General features: G+C 42.1%; 2 protein-coding genes across 7 annotated transcripts in view; one reads left to right on the forward strand and one right to left on the reverse strand.

Annotated features, from left to right (window-relative positions):
* The first annotated feature begins 447 nt into the window (after positions 1 to 447).
* rpe (ribulose-5-phosphate-3-epimerase) lies at positions 448 to 23,966 on the forward strand. 2 transcript variants are annotated; one of them, XM_069934059.1, is made up of 8 exons: positions 448 to 620; positions 5,761 to 5,840; positions 7,406 to 7,471; positions 16,368 to 16,507; positions 18,506 to 18,640; positions 19,449 to 19,535; positions 20,133 to 20,294; positions 23,302 to 23,966. In XM_069934059.1, the coding sequence occupies exons 1-7, from the start codon at positions 499 to 501 to the stop codon at positions 20,253 to 20,255; spliced, it is 753 nt and encodes a 250-aa protein (XP_069790160.1). In that variant the 5' UTR covers positions 448 to 498; the 3' UTR covers positions 20,256 to 20,294; positions 23,302 to 23,966. The 2 variants fall into 2 exon arrangements, with proteins under 2 accessions (XP_069790160.1, XP_069790161.1); XM_069934060.1 differs by lacking the exon at positions 7,406 to 7,471.
* kansl1l (KAT8 regulatory NSL complex subunit 1-like) overlaps positions 14,488 to 24,132 on the reverse strand; it is a 118,925-nt gene continuing 109,280 nt past the window's right edge. For 3 of the 5 annotated variants that reach the window (XM_069934058.1, XM_069934053.1, XM_069934054.1), the window contains 2 exons: positions 23,580 to 23,846; positions 22,503 to 22,849 (listed from right to left, as the gene is read on the reverse strand). In XM_069934058.1, coding sequence (XP_069790159.1) covers positions 23,631 to 23,846 — 216 coding nt within the window. In that variant the 3' untranslated portion in view covers positions 22,503 to 22,849; positions 23,580 to 23,630. Of the gene's footprint in view, positions 15,262 to 22,502; positions 22,850 to 23,425; positions 23,546 to 23,579; positions 23,847 to 24,132 lie in introns of those variants that run through there. The other 2 variants (XM_069934057.1, XM_069934055.1) reach the window with 2 other exon arrangements.

Consider the following 24,132-nt stretch of genomic DNA (forward strand, 5'->3'; position numbering starts at 1 on the left):
TTCTTTTTCCTGCGGCTGGGCAGAATTACACTTTTCGTCGGTGCAAAAGAAAAATCGGAGCAGCGAGGACAGAGCGTGGGCTGGGTGGTCTGGAGATGTTCTCGATGGTGGGGAGGGTTTTGCCTGTGATGGGCTGGGCTGAATCCACTACCTTTTGCAGGGCTTTGCACTCAGGGGAATTGGTGTCCCCTTATACAGACTCATACACACACAAGCAATGGATGACAGTCCTCACTCTGCCCACCCCTTCCATATTTGGCTGCTCTGATGCCTAATTGCCCAACCCCTCCCGCGCCTGCTCGGGGAACCAACTCTGCCAGTGATGAGTCCAACTTGAGGCCTTCTGGGTGCTGCTGGGAAGAGTAGCACCAGGGATGGTGGACGCATGGGGCCAGTCTCGACCCACCGCAGGTTGAAGCTGCCGTCCCACCGCTGACCGCACGGCGGCGCAGCCGCTGAGCATGCGCATTGTAGAAGTGGCCGAAGAGGGTGTTCAGGATGGCGTACGGGTGCCGAATCGGCCCGTCCATTCTCAACAGTGACCTGGCACGCCTGGGCACCGAGTGTCGCCGCATGCTGGACTGCGGGGCCGATTACCTGCACCTCGATGTGATGGACGGGTGAGGAGAGGCCTGGGACAGTGGGGGGCGGGGGGGGAATGCAATGATGGTGATGGTGGCGACTGCGGTGATGAGGACGGAGGTGGGAGGTTGAGAGGGTTGGAGAGGACAGTGGAGGGGATGGAGGTGGGGGTTGGAGAGGACAGAGGTGGGAGGTTGAGGGGGGTGGAGGGTTGATGGAGGTGAGAGGGTTGGAGAGGACGGAGGTAGGGGGTGGAGGGGACGGAGGTGGGAGGTTGTGAGGGTTGGAGAGGACAGAGGTGGAGAGGATGGAGGTGGAAGGTTGCAAGGGTTGGAGAGGACAGAGGTGGAGAGGATGGAGGTGGGAGGTTGCGAGGGTTGGAGAGGACAGTGGAGGGGATGGAGGTGGGGGTTGGAGAGGACAGAGGTGGGAGGTTGAGGGGGGGTGGAGGGTTGATGGAGGTGAGAGGGTTGGAGAGGACGGAGGTAGGGGGTGGAGGGGACGGAGGTGGGAGGTTGTGAGGGTTGGAGAGGACAGAGGTGGAGAGGATGGAGGTGGAAGGTTGCAAGGGTTGGAGAGGACAGAGGTGGAGAGGATGGAGGTGGGAGGTTGCGAGGGTTGGAGAGGACAGTGGAGGGGATGGAGGTGGGGGTTGGAGAGGACAGAGGTGGGAGGTTGAGGGGGGGTGGAGGGTTGATGGAGGTGAGAGGGTTGTAGAGGACGGAGGTAGGGGGTGGAGGGGACGGAGGTGGGAGGTTGAGGGGGTTGAAGAGGACGGAGGTGGGGGGTTGAGGGGATTATAGAAGATAGAGGTGGGGGTGGAGGGCTGTGGAGGGGGTGGAGAGGAAGGAGGTGGGGGTTTGAGGGGGGTTGGAGAGGGTGGAGGTGTGGGCTTGAGGGTACAGAAGGTGGGGGGTTGTGGGAGGTGGGGAGGACGGAGGTGGGGGTTTGAGGGGGATTGAAAAGACAGATGGGGTGTTGAGTGCGAAGGGGGTTTGACAGCGATGGGAAGGATTGAGGTTGGAGAGGATGGTGGTGAGGGGTTGAGGGCAGTGGAAGGGGGAGAGAGAGGGAGCAGCGGAGGGGGGGATAGGGCAATGGGGGGAGAGCGAGATCGGAAGGAGAGGTCATGGGGAGAGCAAGGTTGTGAGGGGGGAGGGAACGATTGTTAGGGCATAGGGAACAATTGGTGGGGGTGGGGGAGAGGGAATGCAGCAGAGGTGGGGAGATGGGAGGGGAGAGGTGGTGAGAAGTCATGGGTGAGGTAAATGGGTTGGGAGAGGGGCAGATGGAGAGAGAGAGGGAAGAGGGAGAAGTAAGAGGATGGAGAGTTGGGAGAGGTCAGAGGGGAGTGATGTTGGAGTTTAAAGTGCCAGTTGACACTCCCCACAATCATGGTGCCTGGTGATATTTTGTGTTTCACATTTGTTCCTTCGGTTTAGACTTGGCTATTGTTGATTTCAGTCACACTCTACAAAGCTTTTCTGTCAAGTCTGGAATTTCCAATCAAAATTGCACAATTCCTCACTTTGTCTGTCTTGCACCGTTTTCACTGAGGCCCAACCCTCAGGTAAATTATTTTAGACCAATCCTACAGAACTAGTGAAATGCCTTGCTAGAGTATTTGTCGCATCTATGGCATTTATATCAACCGTGTAGATCCTACCACTTCCAGAACTGGTCCCATTGCCAGGGATCAAAAGACCTCTAGGCTTTCATTTCATAAGTGCATTTATCTCTGCTGGTGTGGCCACACCTGCAGCAGTACCTTCCTGCTCTTAATTCAATCCCTTTGGCAATGAAGGCCAACATCCCATGTGCCACCTTGATTACCTGGTGCATCTACAAACTAATGTTTTGTGATTCACGTCCAAGCACGCCCATGTTGCTCAGCAATTTTGTGTCATTTAAATAACCATATAACCATTTACAGAGCGGAAACAGGCCATGTTGGCCTTTCGAGTCCGCACCGGTTCACTGATTTTGTGCGCCCTCTTCAGGCATTGGTCCCGGTAGATCTTCATTCAGTAACGATGGGCATGTGTGAACCTTGAGGTCGGCTCACGAGCTTGGGCCCAGCACAGCCTCAGAACTTTGGTAGGCGCTGTCCGAGGCTCGAGAACTGGAGTCACTTCTGGGGGGGAGTGGGGTGTTGACCAACGTCTAATTGCTGGAGATGAGGGTCCTCGGAAGAGGATGCACAAATCAGTATAGGACCATAGTTGTCGATTTCTAATTTTTCTTTCCAAATTGGATGATCTCACCTTTACCAACATTGTATGCCATCCCCACTCAATTAATTCATCTATATCTCTATGTGAACTCTGCCCTCAGCACAATTTGCTTTTCCACTCAATTCAGTGACATCAGCAAACTTACATATAGGACACTTGTTCCCTTCCACCAAATTAATTCTGTACAGTGAACAGTTGTGGGCCCCCTCCAATCCCATAATAGCCTTAACCGCTACCAACTAGAGAAACCATTCACTTATCCTAACCCTCAATCTTCTTTTGGTAAAATAAGGAAAGAGGAGCAGGTGTAGGCCTCCCGTCCTGTGAAGCCTGCTCCGCCATTCAACGTGATCATGGCTGACCGGATAATAGCCACCTACTTGGCTTTTCCACATATCCCTTGATTCCTTTACTATAGAAATCTCAATGAACAGCAGGCCTAGACTATGTCGGGTCGTTCTCCAGGTAGATCAGAACAGAGCAGAGGGTCAAGTCAAGGCGAGAGCATCATTAGTGGAATGGTTTCGTCTAAAGGCAAAATGAAATGGGTACAATGTCTCTGGGAGGTGCAGGTTTATGCATTTCATCACCAGATGCTCGAAGCATTTCATAATGGTGAAGGTCAGTGGCACAGGGTGGTAGACATTGAGGCCTGTTACTGTTACCCTCTTGGGTACCAGGATGACATGACTATCTTGAAACCTATGGAAGCGATGAACTGCTGCAGTGACATGTTGAAGATGTCTGTACGGACCACCATCAATTGGTCTGTGCAGTGTTTCAGTACCCAAACAGGCATGTTGTCTTTTGTGGGTTCACCTTGGATAGGGTTCTCTTCACCTTGCCCATAGCTATTGCCTGTTCATCATAGGGATACAGGGCTTTCTTCAGTGACATTCGGTTCTTCTCATTGAGCCTTGAATAGAAGATGTTCAGTCTATCTGGAAGGGAGGCGGCGTTGTCTTTAACTCTCAAGGTTAACTTGCAATCCCTAATAGTCTTGATCCCTCACCTCATGTTGTACAGCTGTCTAGATCTTCTCTGCGTACCCCTGCTTTGCACTTTCAGATTGCACAAGAATGATCTTAGTGCTGTCATATCCCGTGTCCTGAAGGCAGCATCATTAACCTGGACCTCTGCATCCACCTATGGTTTCTGGTTAGCCCTGGTTGTGAAGCATTTTATCTCGGTGACATCACTGAGGTCATGTACTCCTCTCAATGACCATTGAAAGTGGCTGCCTCCCAGAAAAAGCTCCAGTCCGTGGTCTCAAAGCAGTCCTATAGCACTCCTGTGCCCCCTCCCCATTTATGGTCATGTCCTGATCTTCCTGTAAACTGGCTTGGATCATTTTGTCAGTTAGCAGAACAGATATTGACCTGAATATCCAAGGTCAGGGCAAGGGACAGTCTTTTACGCACCAGGTATATTGGTGTACCCCCAATCCAGTGTGTTTTATCCTCTGGTGACGAAGTTGACATGCTGTTGAAATCGCGGTAAGACCGTTTTCAGGTTGGCGTGGTTAAAATCCTCAAAGAACCCCAGTAACTTAGTTAAATGTGACCTACCCTTCCTGAATCCATGCTGCGTTTGCGTGATGGAACCATTTCTATCCTGATTCTCACTTCTTCCTTCGTGATAGGTTCAAGCATTTTCTGACAATTATCTGGCCTATAGTTGGATCTATATCTTCTGTAATCTCTGATATCCCTTTCAGCTCCCTGGGGTGCATTCATTGAGACCAAGGGTTTATCTACCTTCAGGCTTATTAATTTTCCCAGCACTAATCTTTTAGTTCTCACTTCCCATTACTTCCTTAACATCACTCCTTGGAGCGTTTCAGATGCTTATCATCTTAAAATCAACTGTCCTCTATCACCATCCATTGGCCAGATCCATGGATTTTCATTCATTCGAAGATGTCAACTTCTCAGGCTGAGCTGGCATGTGAGCTGTGTTCTTGAGGTGGAGTCAAAAGAACATAAGAAATAGGAGCAGGAGTGGCCATCCGGCCTGTCAAGCCTGCTCCATCATTCAATGAGATCATGGCTGATCTGATGATAGATAGGTAGAGATGAACCTGTCTTTCCGCTTTATCCCTTAATTTCCCTATTATGTAACAACCTACCTAACCTTGTTTTAAATATTTACTGAGGTCACTTCCACTGCTTCAATGGGCAGCGAATTCCATAGATTCACCGCCTTCTTGGAAAAGTAGTTCCTCCTCATCTCCACCCTAAATCTGTTACCCTGAATCTTGAGGCTATATCCCCTAGTTCTAATCTCCCCCATCAGTGGAAACAACTTTCCTACCTCTGTCTTATTTATGCCTTTGATAATTTTATACTTTTCTATATGATCCCCTCTCATTTTTTCTAAATTTAAGCGAGTATAACCCCAGACAACTCAATCCCTCATTTCTGGATTCAACCTGGTGAACCTCCTTTGCACCATTTCCAAACCAGTACGTCCTTCCTCAAGTAAGGAGACCAGAACTGTATGCAGTACTTCAGATGTGGCCTCACCAGTACTTTGTACAGTTGCAGCATAACCTTTGGGTATGGGTAAACCCACTGTTGTTGGGCAGGGTGTTCCGGCATTTAGATTGCAATGGTGGTGGAATTACACTAGAACTCCAGGTCAGGGTGGTGAGCTGCTTGGGAGCAACTTCCAGATGGTGGTCTAGAACTTGTAGATGCTGCCTTTGTCCTTCATGGTCGTAGTGGTTTGAGGTTTGAGAGGTTTTGTCTAAAAAGTCCAGGTGAGTTGCTGCAGTGCATCCTGTAAATGGTGCAAACTGCTGTGTGTCGGTGGAGTGATTGGTGTGGATGGAGTTTCCCCCGGAGGGGCCGGTGGTCGACAGCTCTGATTTGGGACAGCAGTGTTTTAATGTTCTGATTCCAGGGTCATGATTGAATCTTCAGTTGTGGACTTTCTCCTACAGCCATTTTGTGCCTAATATCACCTTCGGTCACCCTGTAGTGGAATGTCTTCGGAAAGAACTTGGGCAAGAACCCTTCTTTGGTAAGCTTGCACTCGCAGTATCTCTGTGTGTGGTTGTATAAGATTGAAATGGTGGCAGAGAGAAATGTGGTTCAGTGTATTCCCACTGCAAACGATGGGTATTGTAACTACCCCCTCCATCCCCACCACCCTTAATCGATCAATTTATTGTACATAATTGCTCTGTTCATGTTGTGATGGTTTGGGTGTCTGGAGACCACCTGATTTCACTATTTGAAAAGTAGGCAGTGCTGTGCCAAGGAGGCTGCTGAGAGCTGAGCTTTCTTCCTCACAAGGTTTGATTTGACCTCTGACCTCTGCCATTTCCTGAGCCACAATCACTAATCAATAATTACAGGGCAGCTCCTTGGAAACTGTAAAGATGCCAAATTCAAAAATTCCCCTTGTGCATTTGGCCAAGATAAGTTTCCTCAGAAAGAACCAATAAAATAATGACTGCCACTGTAAGTTAAAGCCCACTAAGAACCCCAGAGTTGTTTGTTGGAATGTCACAACTCCTCCAATAGTCAACCAGCAGGAATTCTAAACATATTTCTCCTCTTCAACCTATGCATTTACAAGAAATTACAATAAAATCCCTGGTATCCGGAACTCAAGCAACCAGCAAAAAAAAAATCATGGAAAATAAATAGGTCAAATATGTTTGATTTCAAAATTAGTGGGCAGCTCATTGCAAATGTGAATTTCAACATTTGTTGGAAGTTGAGCACCTTGTTGGCAAGAGGGGCATAGCAAAGTCATTGCAGCATCACTGAATGGTTAACGTTCTTTTTCTAACCTGACTGCACATTGTTCAAGCAGAACCTTTCATTTATTTAATAAAAGTCAAATCTGTATTGGCGTCTGGTTTGCATTCATATTACAGGTGCTCCTCAAATCATGATGGGGTTGTGTTACGGCAAACCCATCATAAGTTGAAAAAACTGTTAGTCGGACCAGGATAAGCAGGGGAGCACCTGTGGTGCTTTTCTCAACAACCTCTGAAGCCTGTGTTTTGTGGAACAGGCCCTGTAGCAGTCCAGTTAACTGGATGATTCGATGTGCTGTTCTTGGAAAAATAATGGCTTTGAATTATTTGGAGTGGACTGAGTTGGGCCAGAGAGGTCAACCCACTGCCTTTGGCTACCCACATAATCAAAGGTTCAGGAAGACCAAGGCACACTCAACTTTTGCAAAGAACATTTCTATCGCTAATAAGTTTTGAATATGAAAACTAAATTCACACTTACTGTGCCATTATTACTGTCTGCTTGAATTGAGATTTTTTTTAAACACTTTATTTTAAAGTTTGCATACATGTACATATAATTTACATACACCCATCATTTTAATACGTTGTTACTGACTACAAAACCAAAATATACCCTGTCCCCTTAAAAACTAAAACCCTCACTAACCCCAGCCCCCAAAAAAATAAATAATTACATACATGTTAATAACATATAATAACATACTAAAGAAAGAAAAATAAAGAGAGTAATAAAAATGATGGATTGTACTAGGTAAGGCAGATCAGAGAGCACAGATGACCTAACAATCAAATATTTTCTTTACTATCTGGTTAGGTCATAGGGTACGGGAAGGAGGGAGACTAACCCACAGTTCCCATCTTATGGGCTCCATATTTGTAGGTATGTGTTATATGTATTTCTCAAATTAAAAGCAATTTTTTTTCCAATGGAGTGGATTTTTGTATTTCCGTAAGCAGCCCGGGTAGGAATCCGACTTCCAGGTAACAGCAATACATTTTCTTGCTGCTGCCAGTACTATTTTCACAAACTTCTGTTGTGTAGGTGAAAGGACTAGTTTAGGTGTAGTTCCCTCAACATTCCCTAACAAAAATAAATCGGGGTTTTGCGAATATGCAATATTAGTAATTTGTTCCAATAGTTTTGCCCAAAATGGTCTTACTTTTGGACACATCCATGTGGTGTGCAGAAAGGTACCTTTCTCTATACCACATCTAAAACATTTATTTGGTAAGTCAGATTTTTATTTTATGCAACTTGTACAGCGTGATTATAGAGTTGATGTAAAAAATTGTACTGTACTACTCTGTAATATACATTCATTGTGTTCAACATGCAATCTCTACACAAATCCATCCATAATTGCTCATCGATTGTAATATTAAGATCCTGTTCCCATTTCTATTTAGATTTGTATAGTCCCAGTTTGGATCTTGCTCTCTATAATAACAAGAACATTGCAGAGATAAATTTCTGTACTGGCCCTCGTCGAATAAGAGTTTCCACATTGCTACATGGCAGTAATAAACTTTCTGGTCCCAAGTTGTTCCTTAAAAATCGCTTTATTTGAAAATAGCAAAAAAGCATATTTCTAGATATTCCATATTTATCCTGCAATTGAATAAAAGACCTTGTTCATAATAGTCTTCTATATTCTTAATTCCTTTATCACACCACAATTTCAAAAAATTATTTTAATTTGGGAAAGGGTATCAAGTTATACTGGAACAGAGGGGTATATGATGATATTATATCCCCCCCTCCCCGTCCCAATTTCCCCAGATATCTTGACCCAGATATCTATTGAAGGTTTCAGTAAAGGTGTATCTTTAATTCCTGACATCAATCTTGAATTCCATTTATAAAAAAAACTTCTCTCCAATTTTCTCCATTTCTAGGTTGATCCATGTCAGACTAATTCCCTCTTCAAAGAAAGATGTAATAAAAAGCATTTGAGCTGATCTATAATAATTGTAAAAATTAGGCAGTTGCATTCTCCCTAATTTATATTTCCATGTTAATTTCTGCATAGATACTTTAGACATTTTACCCTTCCATAAAAATTTCTGAATCCATTTGTTTAGCTCTTTAAAAAAAAACTATTGAGGTACTGAAATAGGTAATGTTTGAAAGAGATATTGAATTCTTGGGAAAATATTCATCTTCATACAATTAACTCTTCCTATTAAAGTTTGTAGGTAGCATTATCCATTTCTTTAAATCCTCTTCAGCTTTATGGAGCATAGATAAATAATTCATTTTATACAGTTTCTTTAAATTATTGTCTGTTCTGATCCATAAATATTTAATCTCATTTTTTTGGCCACCTAAATTGAGTATTTCACTGGCAGGTTGTATAATCACCTTTTGTAAATGGTATATCTTCACTCTTGTCCCAGTTTATTTTTATAACCTGAAACTCTTTTCTATACTCTTCTAATCGGACATAGAGTTATCTCAAGGAGGAATCAGGCTCGGTCAAATATATCAATAAATCTCCTGCAAATAGACTAATTTTATGTTCCTCACTACCAACCCTGAATCCCTTAAACACATTCTGTCTAATCATCTCTGCAAGAGGTTCAATAGCCAGTACAAATAATCCTGGTGATAAGGGGCATCCTGTCTACTAGATCTCTGTAAATTGAAGTAAGTTGAGATTTGTCCATTAGTTAACACTTTTAAATCCAATTAATAAAAGAATGTCCCAAACCAAATTTGTCCAATACCTTATTTAATCTATCGAAGGCCTTTTCTGCTACAGCAACACTTAATTGTGTAAATAAGTAATACTTAACACTGAATTATCAGATGCTAGTCTCTTTTTAACAAAATCTGTCTGTTCGGCATAAATTAACTTCAGTAGCAATCTCTTTATCCTATTAGCCAAAACTTTTGCAACAATTTTATAAACCGCATTTAATAATATGTATAACGTCTATATGAAGCAGGCTTTAAGGGATCTCTGAATTTTTTTGGTATTATTATAATCGAGAAAGATTTAGGTGGTGTATGGATCAATAAAGCCTGTTGGATCATATCCATAAATAAAGGAAGAAATAAATCTTTAATCTCCTTATAAAATTTAGCTGGAAAACTGTCTTCTCCCAGTGCCTTATTGGCCTGTAATGTACTCATTGTTTTTTTTTAAATTTCTAACTGATTCATGGAGAATTCAGTTCTAATTGTTCTTCCAAAGATAACACAGGCAAATGTATTTGGGATGAATAGTCATTAATTTTATTGTTATCTTTTAAAGATTCTGAGCTATACAATTTTGAATACAAGTCCCAAAAGGAATTATTTATCTCTTGTGGTTTATAACTAATATGAGTAGGATTTTTCCGGATAGCATTTATAATTCTGGAAATTTGTTCCATTTTCAATTGCCACACTAGCACTTTGTGTGATCATTCACCTAATTCATAGTATCATTGTTTAGTTCTCATTATTGCTTTTTCTGTTCTATAAGTATGCAGAATATTGAAGTTTTTTTGTTAATTAATAACCACCTTCTATCCTCTGACCTTTGAGTATGCAAATCTCTTTCCATATCAGTTATCCCATGTTCATGTTTATCCAGTTCCTTCATATAGTTTTTCTTTATCTTGGAGGTAGACTTATAATTTGTTGCCTCAAATATGCTTTCAGTGCATCCCAAATCACAAATTTGTCAGTTACTGAATGTAAATTAATCTCACAAAACAATCAAATTTGCTCATGTACAAAGGCATTGAAATCCTCAATTAACTCAATCTATAGATTTTTTTTTCTTATCAGGCATTTCAATCTGTAACAATAAAGATGAATAGTCAGACAAAAGTCGCATTTTATAGTCTACCTTGAAACTGTGCTGAAAGTAAAAGTCTATTCTGGAATGTGAATCATGTTGATTTGAATAAAAAGAATAATTCCTATCAGTTGGATGCAGCCTCCGCCATGTATCTATTAACTTTAGATCTTTCATTAAAGTTATTGTGATTTTTTTTCTGCTCTGCTTCTATTAGTTCCTCTTGAATATCTATCTAATAACAGATCTAAACATAAATTAAAATCTCCTCCTACCACTATATTCTCATGAGGATTCCTGTATAAACCTCATCATCTGTATTAGGTGCATTGATATTCAAAAGAGTTCATAGTTCAGGATAGATTTAGCAATGAACCATAACAAACCTACCTGCTGGATCTGTCTCAACATGTTGAACGTCAATTGGAAGATTTTTGTTAAATAAAATTTCTACCCCCCCCCCCCGACTAATCACTTTTTAATATTAAATGCTCTTTTTCTGTCAAATGTGTTCCCTGAAAAAAGGCTACATTTGCAGCCATCTTTTTAATGTGCAAAAGTCTTTCCTTCCATTTAATAGTCCCATTAATCTAATTTATATGAAAATTTAAGAGTTTTATCGTCACTCATCACTGTGTATTTAACCTTTATTTCATCACCTTGTTCCGCAAACCTCCACCCGGCAGTTAAATAATTCTGCGTCCTCTGCCCACTTGACAATCAAAGAATGAAAAGGAAAAATATGAATAGAAAGTACATTGCTAAATATGATGCCATTTAACAGTATGTACAAAAAAGGAACACCCTCCCTACCCCGTTGCATTGCTAATCAAAGCAATACTAACAGCCTCCCTTGTGCAGGCATGATCAAAGTCACAGATATACACATGAATCAGCGATGGTCAGCACCCTCCTCCACCTCTCCCCACCCCCCTGAAAATCTTAATACATTTCTTTTATTACATATATGGGGAAAAAAACATTCATAATCATAGTTAAACTCCATCTCAATTTTATAGTCAACAGCGCACACACACAAAAAGCTTTGCTCTTCATCCTCAAGGCCTTCAGCCTGATTGCTGACTTGGCAAGTTTCCAACAAATTCCTCTGCCTCATCATGATTTTAAAAAATTCTGGTTTGTCCATTTGGGAGAAAAATCTTCGAGGTTGTTGGGTGTCGTAGAAAAGAATGATATCCTTTCTCCCACAGAGTCTTTTTCACAGGGTTGAATAGTTTCCTTCACTTTAAAACGTCTTCACTGGTATCTGGTTAAAGTAGAATTTTACTCCCCTGATTTCAAGCGGTCTTTGTCTTTGACAAGCTTTGCTGTGCAACTATTCTCAGTATCTCTTCTTCATCCTGATAATGCAGGAATTTTAACAGTACTGAATGTGGGTTTTGATGGGGGGTGGGGGGGGGGGGTGTGGTTTATGTCGAAGGGAGCTCTTTCAATTTCTCCCACAAAGTTTTGAAAAAATTGTGGCATATCTTGTTGTTCCACCCTTCTTTCAAACCCACAATCTTAATATCATTCCTCTACTGTAATTTTCCAGAACATCAATTTTTGGCACAGCTTTTGATTTAGAATAGTCAAGGCAGTCTCATTATTTTCCATACACCACATTCTTTCTTTAACTTGCTCCATATCTTCTTTCAATTTATTAACTTCATGTTTATTTTGATCAATATGTTGCTTTATAATGTTCATAACTTCAGTTATTTTATGTCTTTCATACTTCTAATCTCCTTAAATATATCCCCATTACTCACTTCCCTGGATATAGTCAATTCTGTATCTTCTGTGTCTGCTTCTCCCTGGTTGCTGTCAGAAGAGGAACTATCTGACTTCAGTGCTGATTTGGACGGACCTGGTTGACTTCCTCTTCAGCACCATCGTCCCGTTTCTCACCTTGCTGCAGCAGCGGAGGCTGCTCACCTATCTCTGGGGCAGCTGAAGCGCTAGTCCCTGGCTCTGGAGTCAGCTAGGTCTCATTGTCCATTTCTTCTTGTTCTCTTTACGTTGCACGGGTAAGTCAACAGTGATTTTTTTTTTCTCCCATGGTTCTGAGCAAGTGGAGATACTCAAAGTTTGTTTAAAGGAGTTTCATGTAAATTACATTGCTTTTAAGGTATCTTTTAAGCAGATTTTCAGGTGGGTCAGGATTTAATTCCACATCATCAAGTGACATCCACAAATTGAGTTGTGAAGGGAGGAAAGTTTAGGGGAGGCACCAGGGGTAAGTTTTTTTTTTAACCTAGAGAGGTGTGGGTGCCCGGAATGCCTTGCCAGGGGTGGTGGTGGAGACTGAAACATTATGGGCCTTTAAGAGACTCATTAACAAGCACATGGATGAGAGAAAAATAGAGGGTTACAAGGTAAGAAAGGTTTAGCATTTTTTTGGGTAGGAATATATAAGTTGGCATAACATCGAGGGCTGAAGGACTTGTTCTGTGCTCTTGTGTTCTATATGACCTATCTATAGACAATCTATCCACACCAGTCGTGGTATCCCTCAACCCAGTCTCAGTGGTGGAGCTGAAGTTTTAATCGGTGTCTTGGTGCTTCCAGGCTTGTCTGTTCCGGTAAAAGCACAAAAATGATGGAGGTACTCAGCAGGTCTTGCTGCTTCCACAGGAGGTAAAGATATATAATTGTTTCAGACCTGAGGCCTTCCTCAAGGTATGAATGAAAAGCAGGTAAGCGTCCGAATGAAAGGCTGCGGAGAAGGAAAGAAAGGGCGGGGGGAGGAGCACAGATCAACAGACAAATGTGTTAATTAGGCATGGATAGGAGGATGGGGAGAGGAAAGGTGAGAATGGATTGGGAGAGGGGCTGTGTTTGCCTCTGTGAATGTAGAGCTGGGGAAAAGGAAACAGGGAAAAGAAAAGAGAGAGAGAGAAAGACAGAACTAGAGAAAAAGAACCATGGATAGATGGGGATGGAGGAGCTAACTGAAATCTGGTCAATTAATGCCATCTGGTTGGAAGGTGCCCAAATGCATTATGAGCTGTTGTTTCTCCAATGTGTAGGTGGTTTCAGTCTGGCAGTTCATGAGACCATGGACAGATGTATCGGCAAGGGAATGGTTGGGAAATTGAAATGAGTGGATCTTTTGTAAACTAATTTTTTGAGAAAGGGCTCAGGCCTGCTAAGTTCCTCCAGCATTTCTGTGATTTTACTACAATCACAGCATTTGCAGACTTTTACCTTTCTCACCTTGTCTATTCCAGAGCACTCCTGGCTGGAATCCATGTTTCTCTCCCTAACCTTGAAGGCTTCCAGAACTTGACTACCAGTCAATGATTTGCAGCATGTCTTGTCTGCCCATCATCATGTTGGACCAATGTTGAGTCCTAGTTAAAATCTCAATCCCTTGTCAAGCACCTTCCAACTGCCTGATGATCTCGGATCCCTTCACTTCTCCAGTTTTGGCCTCCTGATTGTTCCAGGATTTAATGGCCGCTGTACTTCAGATGATAAGGCTCTAAGTCTATAGTCTCCACCCAGATGTTCTCTGTCTCTTCCAAATCAGAATTACTGCATTCCTAATATTTAAATTCTGTCATTTTCAGAATCAGTATTTATTGTCATGAACATGTGTCACAAAATTCATTGTTTTATGGCAGCATTTTGGGGCAAAATTGCTATAAATTACAGTTTTAAAAATTAGTACAAAAAGAAGAGAAAAGTGAGATTGTGCCTGTGGTTCAATGTCCATTCAGAAATCTGATGGCAGAGGGGAAGAAGCTGATTTTGCACCATTGTGTGTTTGTGTTCAGGCACCTGAACCTCCTTCCTGATGGTAGCAATGTGAAGGGGGGCAAGGCCTGGGTGGTGAGGGTCCTTGATGATAGAGGCTGGTGTCTTGAGACACCACCTCTTGTAGATGTCTTCAATGGAGTGAAGACTGGTGATGGCGCTGGTCGAGTTCGCAATCCTCCGTCATCGTTCCCTGTCCTGTGCATTGGCATCTCCATACTAGACAGTGATGCAACCAGTCAGAATGCTCTCCATGGTACATCTGTGGAAATTTACAAGAGTCTTTGGGGATATACCAAATCTGCACAAACTCCTCGCCAAGTATATAGCTGCTGATGAGCCTTCTTCATGATTGCCCGACATGGAGGCCCTAGGACAAATCCTCAGCGATGTTGACACCCAGGAATTTAAGTTCTTAACCCTAAGGACTGGTTTCTGTTCTCCTGATTTCCCCCTCCACAAACAGTTACTTAATTTTACTGACGTTGAGTACAAGGTTATTACAAGCTGATCTCTCTCACTCCTGTACATCCCTTGTGATTTTGCCAATGACACTGGTGTCCTCAGCAAATTTGTAGATGGGATTTGAATTGTGCCTCGCCACACAATCATGGATGTAGAGCAAGTAGAGCACTAGGCTATGCATGCATCCTTGACGTGCACCTGTGTTGATTTTCAGTGAAGAGGAGCCATCATCACCGTTTCACATTGACTGTGGTCTAACGACTAGAGACTCTTTCTGTCCTTGCAACATTCCTCAGAACCTACCTCTTTATTCCAGGTTTTGGTAGTCATCTTGTAATCTTTGATCCTGTGGAGTGTTTGCTATGTTTTGATATATTAAAGTTTCTGTATCAGTGGAACGTTGATATAGTGGAACCCCATTGTAACCTGATCGTTTGGGTCCAAAAAAAATCACATCGCGATAAAAACGGAGTCGTGCTAAATCGGGGTTTCAGTAAAAAAAAAACACAAATTAATTTTTAGTAACCCGACTGTCCCCGATCCCCAGAGCAGTCCGATGTCTGTCCAATGACTCATCGCATTATAATCCAGATTCGCGTTAAATCAGGGTTCCACTGTAATTACTTTCTTCATCCTCTGATAAGCTTGGTAGTTTCTGGAAAAGTTAAAAATGAAGCTGGTGATGATTGGAATGTGGTGGTACACCACCGGCCTACTGCAGGGGGCAACCTCTGTACCTGCAGGAGTGTAAGGGGACAGGACAACACCTGGCCGGCTGTCAATCAGTCGGCCTAAATGAATCAAGCTCCACCTGGTCGGGTGTCACTCACCCTCCGGGTTACAAGCCTGAGGCCTCACTCAGAGTGGCTGCAGACACAGCCAGCCTGGTTCTATGGAAGTCTTTGTGGATTAAAGCCTGTTGTACAGTCTTTATCTTTGTGTGTCTGATTCTGGCTAACAGTGCACCACATGGAATATTTCAAACTTTCTGCCTACAAAGGACAGAAAGTATGATGTTTCGGTCAGGATGAGCAGTTGTGTGTGAGGCTTGGGCAGCACATCTAAGCATAACGTCATGAATCAGTGTTGAAAATGGCAGCCATGTGATGTGGAAAATCAACAAATTGCGCCATTGTTATCTAACTGCAACAAAGATGGGGAAAAGTAGTCTTTCACCTGTTTAAACTTGACCCTCTGCCACTGGACCTGGCATGGTGTTCCACTACAGCTTGTTTTGTTGCTGCAACTTTGGCCAGCAGATTTTAAGAAATGTTTATCATCCTGTCACCAACAATTCTGTACAGGATTGCAAAGGATTTGTGGATTGGGTATTTTTCGACAACAGCTATAATTAGGATCAGCCACTTATTCTGCATAGTGTTTGAATTTATGTAAACACTCTAGATAAAATTTCTGTTGAACCTCAAGGTATTTTCAATGAAGAATACCATAAGATGAAGGGCAACACATTTAGTTCAGGACAGGTGTTTCAAGTTATGATCAGCAGCTGTGACACGTGTTCAACAGTTAATCTACTTAGTATCTTTCTCTTCCTTTGGGACTCCACTTAAAACCCAACGGTTGACTGTGTTTGTGGTGGGGTCCACACTGAGGTTTGTGGGCTTTTTACTTTGTGAAGTGTTATGCTTGTAAATAGTGCCTCCCATTTGCAGAGCAGTTATCTTCATTTGCATCTTTAAATGGCACAGTGATTGCGACAAACACTTGTGCTGGAAACTTACTGTGTCATTTGTTTTACAGACATGCACATGATGGTCTCAAAGCCAGAGCAGTGGGTGAAGCCAATGGCAGTTGCTGGAGCAAACCAATACACATTCCACCTGGAGGCTACAAACAACCCAGGGCCACTCATCAAGGACATACGAGAAAGTTGTATGAAGGTAACGTGATAGGAAATGTGACTTTTAGAATTGTATGGGGTCAGATATGTAAATCGCTGCTCTCCGGAGTATTTAATTCATGTGGCGATTCATTGTGTAAAACTTCTCTTCAACTGTGGAAAAGCAGTCACAAATCTGGGTCACGTTTCATACAAGCATTTGAGCTATGCCTGAGTAGAGCACTGACCAAAGTAAAGTACATGAGAGGAGTGTACAATACTGAGTTCAGTATGACAAGAAACAGGATATTAACAAAATACGAGGACATGCTGTGGAGTCTAGATCTCCCTGCCTCTCTCCCCACCATTTCATTCAGGTGCCTGCCTGCTTTTTGATCATGTGTTGACAAAGGCCCGAAATGTACATCTTTGCTACGTAAAGAACGCTGCATGACTCCAGCACTTCTGTGTATTGAAATTCCAAATTCCTTCGGGTTTTCTTGGATTCCCAAAAAGCCATTCATTACCCTAAATTTGCAACCTCCAGCTCTAGACTGCTCTACCACTGGGTAAAGCATCTTGCGATCTACTCAATGCCCCTCATAATTTTATATATCTCTATTGTCTCCCTTAACATCTCTTCTTAAAGGAAAGCAAACCCCAGCCAATCCAGTCTCTCATAATGTGTTCCCAAATTGTGGCCTGCCGGTGGGGGCCTCCCGGTATTACGGCGTGCTCGCAGGGGCCACCCCCAGAATCCCAACCTTGACCATTCCCACTGTGATATCTGCCTACACTAACTCCAATTTCCTGCATCAGTTTAATCCTCTCTATTCTTTCATGATCCAAGAATATGTCCTAATGCCTTTTAAGCATTTGTAATTGCCTTTAACAGGCATTTCATTCTAGATGCTCACCGCTCCCTATGTGCAAATATGGTCTTTAAATTTCTTCTATTTCCTGCCTGATGTGTACAGTGACAGAAGTTTTACAAGAGCACCATTTTTGATTGGCTCATCAAGAAGCATTTGTTCAAGTTTATTGTCACATGTGCAGAGGTCCAGTGAGAAAGTTCATTTTGTACAATCCAACAAGTCAACTTGTACGTAGTACAACAATAAAACCGGTAGAGTTGCAGGGAGTGCTCGGTTAGAGCAGAGCCATGGCAACATTGTTGTACTAGTGTGAGATTCGTTCAGGAGTCTGATCAGTGGGAAGAAACTGACCTTGAATCAGGCAGTGTGCAATCTCCTACTCACGAATCCTCATCCTGACGAGAGGCAGGAGAGTGTGGTGTTGGTGTGATGGGATGTAAAGGCAGCGGGAAGTGTGGATGGAGTCGCTGGAGGGTAGGGGATCTGGATTGTGTGATGGCTTGATCCGCCTTCGCACCTCTGCAGTCCCTGTGCTCGGTCGTGATGCATCATGAGAGATACTTTCATTGGTGCATCTGTAGAAGTTGTTGAGGGACACAGGTGACATTTTGAACGTTCTTAGCCTTCTAAGCAATTAGAGGCACTGGTGTGCCTACTTGACCATTGGCTGGACCAGCGTAGGTCACTGGAGATGTTGGGGAGGCCACTCTTTTTCAGTGTTCCCTCTAAGCCATGTGTGCACACACACACAAACCAGACTATGCATGTGCACAGCTTTGAGCGAACACTACTTCTCAAGAATTGTATCTTCTAATCTGAGGAAGGACATTCTTACTATTGAGGAAGTGCAGAGAAGGTTCACCAGAGTAATTCCTGGGATGGCAGGACTGACTGATGAAGGAAGACTGGATGGAATTTAGAAGAATGACAGACATAACATTCTGATAAGCCTAGATAGATTAGATGCAGGAAGAATACTCCAGATGTTGGGCAAGTCCAGAAGAAGACTGAGGTAAGGAGAAACATCTTCACTCAGAGAGGTGTGAACTTGTGGACCTCCCTACCACAGAAAGTTCCAACTCATTGTGCTGTCTGCTTCTACAGGTTTTCTTCCTTTATCAATGCATGGAGCTTAGGTGGTGAGCTGGATCATATCGTCATCTTATTGCATTTTTCCTCTTCAGGTTGGGCTGGCAATTAAACCAGGGACATCTGTGGAAGAGTTAGCCCCATGGGCAAATCAGATTGATATGGCTCTGGTAATGACGGTGGAGCCGGGGTTCGGAGGTCAAAAGTTCATGGGTGATATGATGCAGAAGGTAAATCTTCAGCCATTTTTCTGTTTTAAGTTATTTTGTGGCTTGCGATGCTGTATAAACCGTGAAGGACACTCTTGTTGCAAAACATGGACAAGCACCCTTCTGGCAGGATATGTTTATCATGCAGACATAGGAATTTAAGAGTAGGGACATTGATGCAACTTCACAGAACATTCGTTAGACTGCCCAAGGAGTATTGTGAGCAGTTTTGGTTGTTACAATACAGGGGAAGCCACATTTTTGGAAGGAGGAGAACAGTAATTTCCCAGTACATTGTTTGACCTGCTGAGTTTCTCCAACATTGTGTTTTTACTTCAACCACAGTGTCTGCAGATTTTTGTGTTTTACTTTTGTTTTCTGGGGGGAGACCTGTTAGATGTGCGCAAGATTGAGAGAGATAGATAGCGTGGACAGTCAAACTCTTATTTTCCATGGCAGGAATATTTATGCTGAAAGAAAGATTTTTAGAGGGGATTTGAGGGGTATGCTTTTTTAGAGTGACGATGGCACTGACAGGTGGTGATGGAATCAGATACTATCACTGTTTAAGAGGCATTTAGTCAACTAGGGTTTGTGCAGGTAAAAAGGTTAGCATGGCTGTGGTGGGCTGAAGGGATGTTTCGTATGACTTAGTGAACCAATTTAAGTTGAATTATTTCCATTGGACAAGTCTGGTAAAACTTGATCTGTCAGTTATAAGCTTTCCTACTTGGCTGTGGGTCAGTTTAGGGATATTTCTTACCGCCATCAGCTGATAATTTGTGAAATAGCTTTGGAACAAAATAAACTCTTTTTATTTTTGTTTCAGGTGCACTGGTTGAGGATGCAGTTTCCCTCTCTAGATATTGAAGTTGACGGAGGTGTAGGACCAGACACTATACATAAATGTGCAGAGGTACATAATCCATATATATTCATGTGCGATGGCATTAAATAAAGCCCATTGTTGTCCTCACTTCCCTTTGGCTACTCTGTCCTCTCCTGACCATGCTGGAATCATTATCCATTTGATATCACACACTTTCACTTTTTACATTAACCGAGAAAGTGAATTCATTGCATTATGTCTGAATCCAACTCCAGCCCATTTGTGAAGACCAAAATGCTGATTGCTAGCTTTTTAAGATTCATACATTAGAACTCCTTGAGTGCAGTCCCTCTCCATTTAAATCATGTTTTTGATTTCTTTCACTGAAGTGTGTGACCTCAGACTTCCTTACATTAACATGTTTTCCCACTATCCATCTGGTATCTTTCTCACATTGTATTCTTCCATCATTTTTTTACTGTCAGCTGTTCCTTTCTCCAGGTCAATAAAGTGAATTGTGTGCTCCCCTCTAAGATCCAATCTGACAAGGACCCATTTATTCCAACTCCATTCTTAATGCAACAGCCAGGTTTTAATACATTCGAACACAGCTCTGGGCATTTGGAAATTTAAATGCACTGCATCTATAGGTTTTGATTTAAATTCTCATTTTTTTTCCCTCAGGCCGGAGCGAACATGATTGTGTCCGGCAGTGCAGTTATGAAGAGTGATGACCCCAGATCGGTGATTAACCTGCTCCGAAATGTTTGTGTGGAAGCGATTCAGAAGCGCAGTCTGGACAGGTGAAAACTGATGAGTGCAACTACACCAAGCCTGTTGCTTGTGGTAAGTGTATGAATTTTCAAACACTTGATTTAATACTGTTCTCACAATGTGAAACTAGTTCCAGTCAGCAAATGTCTGCAACCACTTTGCTTCATGTTCCTGACCCTTAGTTTTTGCTGCCCTATGGAAAGATACTCTTCTTCAATTAATTCCTTCCTGAAAAGGATTGATTGTTAATATTTATAACAGCCTACTTAATTTACAATGATAACATTAAAGGTGCTTGAACTGGAATTTGAGCAGCTACTTTCTGAAGATTTATGGGAAAGAATTTTACAATGTCAAAACTTCAATTTCTGATTCATTTCAAGGTAGTGCATAAGGCACATAGGTTTGTTTTTTTTCCCCTCCAAGTATGGAAATGTTGAATTAATTTGAAGGTGCTTGATTGTTACATTCAAGGACAATGTATGTGACTTTTTCATGTTTTCTGAATATTATTTCAATTTTTTTGTGGAAAATTAATAAAAAGATTAAAAAAGGATAAATTAGTAGGGTAATTGTAGGATAAATAGTAAATAGTAGGATAAATTAGTAGCGATTGACAAGAAAGGTGGGAAGCTAGTCAAGAGGAAGGAAGCATACGTAAGAGATCATAGGAATTGTATGGTAGCCAGGAAGGACCTGGAGCTTGAAGGGGTCATGAGAAACCCATGGCCAGTTGAATCAAGGAAAGCCCTAAGGCGACAAACATGTTTGCCAAGAGTGAGGGCAGATTAGGAACAAAGAGGGGAGATCCTAAATGAATACTCACGAAATTCACAAGGGAGAAATTCACCTTAGTCAATGTGAGGTTAGCATAGAACAGATAAATGTGCTGGACTATGTTGACTTTAAAAAAGAGGAAGTGCTGGATTTTCTTAAAAATATTCAGATGGATAAGTCCTTGGGACCAGATGGGATATACCCCTCCTACTTTCAGAACTGAGGGAAGGGTTTTCTGGGGCATTGGCAATAATCTTGGCCTTCTCCAAGGCCACAGGAAGGTACTGGAGCATCGGAGAATGGCAAATGAAGTCCCCTTGTTTAAGTAGAAGAGAATTCTGGCAATATAGGCTAGTGAGTCTTGCTTCAAGGATGGGCAAACTATTGGAGAGGTTTTGTAGGAACAGAATTTACAAGCATATAGAGGAGCATAGCTTTGTAAAGGCCCTCCATAAGTCATGAGATCCAAGGAGCCGTGGCTGCTGAAGTGGCTTGCCTGCAGAAAGCAGCGGCAGATGGAAAAAATTTTGTTCGCGGGGATCTGTTATCAAACTCTACTCTTTGTGATGTTTATAAATGACTTGGAAAAAGAGAAGGGTCCTGACTGTGTCAGGACACAGTCTGGAGGAACAGAGGGATCCCTCAAAGTGGCCAGGATGATCAAGGTGAGTGGTATAATGCTGCAGCTCTATAAAACTCCGGTTAGACCACATTTGGTATTCAGTCATGACTGCATCATTTCACAAGGATGCAGAGGAAATTTATCAGGCTGTTTCCTGGAATGGAGGTGTGTTTTGAAGCAAGGTTGAGCAAGCTAGGGCTTCTTTCTTTGGAATGATGGAGGAGGAGAGGCATATCAGATTGAGGGGCTTAGATAGAGTAACAGTAACATCTGTTCAAAGTGAGTGGGGGAAAATTTAGAGATGTCAGAGGTAATTTATTTTTAAACACACGGTATGGTGGGTGCCTGAAGTGCATTGCTAGGAGTGGTGATGGAGACTGGTACAATCTATACATTTAAAAGAATGATAGGGAGTTATGGAAGGGTTAGCTTGATGTGGAGTAGGTTTATATTGTGGGCTGAAGGGTCTATACTGTAATGTCAATAATCTTTGGTAAATTGCAGGGAAAGTGCATTTTTAAAAAAAATCAGTGTAATTATCAGCCACTCCTGGGTACGCTGCAAACAGAATAATATGCCTTCCAGAAAGAATGGAATGTATCAGAATCAATTGTCCCACCCATAGAATAACTGCTGCACCTGACAGTAACGGCACAAAAATAGTCCTTGCTACAAAATTGAAAATCAACTTACAGGCAAAGGGTATAACTAAGTCATTGTCTCAAGTAAACATAAACCATGCCAGAAATACACAAGAGTGTGGTTTTGGATCCTGTGCTCAAGGTATTGAATACTGGACCACCACGTTACCCCTCTTTGAATTGCAGTCCCACTGCTGAGGATCGGAATGTTTTGTGCACAAGACAGGCCAATGAGAGATGTTTTAGCAAAATAATTTTACTTTTTAAAAATTAAACAAGGCAATTAGGTGTGAAAAGAAAATGAGCAGTTTTGGAACAATGTTAAAACATTTTCTTGTGATCTAACTATTAGGACCTCAGAGCCAGCTGCTGGTCAAATGATCTTGGGATACAGAATGTTTGGATGTTGCAGCCTGTTAATGCAGTCCATTTCCTTCAAATGCTAATGTCCAGAGATTTACAGCAATACTCCAGCAGTTGTAGGTCTGCAGTGATGTCAGCTTCAGAACATTTGTGAATTACTGATTTTTAGGTGTCAGTCAATACCATATGATGGTTTCTTGAAGTGAACAGCTTCTATTTAACACCTGATGGGGGGGGGGGGGGGAAATAAAGCATTAATTATATTTAATACTTAGAAGTTAAAAAGTAAACGACTCTTAAGTTCATTTTCACAAATGTAAAGTGAAGCAAGAAGTGGATAACTGGCCACAAATTCCCCTCAACAGGGTAATAGTGGGGATACAACTGGGTTGAGCTGAAATGATTTTTTCCCCCCAACAGAATTAAGCTGATATTACTTTCTTGAAATGTTAGAAGGCTGCCAATGGCCTTTAACTGTACATTAAAAATCAATCAAAAAGAAATAAATGTTTGCCTCATTTATTGCAGTCCATTTCAAAACTTGTGTAATGCCAATGTATAGTTTTAACACTGACACCACGAAATTAAAGTTAATCTGTAAACAAATAAACTGCATGTCCTACTTCCATAAATATTATGCTCAATAAATGAATGAATGTGTATCTTTTTTTTTCAGTGACTGATGGAGAGTTTGGAACTTCCCAAAGCACTTTGTCGTATCAAGGAATGGTTTAAGCTTTACTACCTTTGTCAATATTCAACAAGATACTCTGAAGAGGAAGCATTTGGCCGCATCTTACCGTTTTTGTACATTAATTTGGGCAGGATGAGCCGTCTTAGGCTACGAGAGATAAAGAACCGAACCATGATTCTGAGGTTTTCTTGCATCTTGTGCAACTTTCAATGGAACAAAGATTTGGCTAGAAAAATTGAAATATTTAAAAGGAAAATTACCTTGTGATAATCTTTAACTTTGTTTCTCAATAAACCCAGACTTAATGGCAACTATTGCTTTGCTCTGTTCTGTCCCCAGATTGAGAGTTTACATTTTGTTTCTCCAGCAGATAGCACTCCCTCTGAAGCTGCCCGGCCATTTTCTCTGAGTGAGTGTAACCTCGTGAGAGGCCTGAGACCTTGCTCAACTGGAGTCTCTTCCTCTGGAGGATTTAAGTGTTTTATTTCTTCACCACTCAACGGGAAACAATTCCATGGTAGAACAGCCTGCAATAAAATATAATTTTTACAGGAGAAAAATGTTTGATTTTTTTTCTATTGTGTCGGTCCACAATGTCTTTGCCAACGATCGCCAAATTAAATTAAAGCCTTGCTGCTTGCGTTTGATACGTGTGTGTAAATCATTATTCAATATAATGCTCACAAGGGCTTGCAATGCAAGGTTTCCATCTTTCATGTAACTTCCCAAAACTGGTGAAGCTGAAATACCGCTAGAACTAGTTTTTTTCAAACCATCAGATTTGGGCACATTAAGTCTTAACAATCTCACTGC

The sequence above is a fragment of the Narcine bancroftii genome, chromosome 4 (assembly GCF_036971445.1).
Source record: "Narcine bancroftii isolate sNarBan1 chromosome 4, sNarBan1.hap1, whole genome shotgun sequence".
Classification (NCBI taxonomy): Eukaryota; Metazoa; Chordata; class Chondrichthyes; order Torpediniformes; family Narcinidae; genus Narcine; species Narcine bancroftii.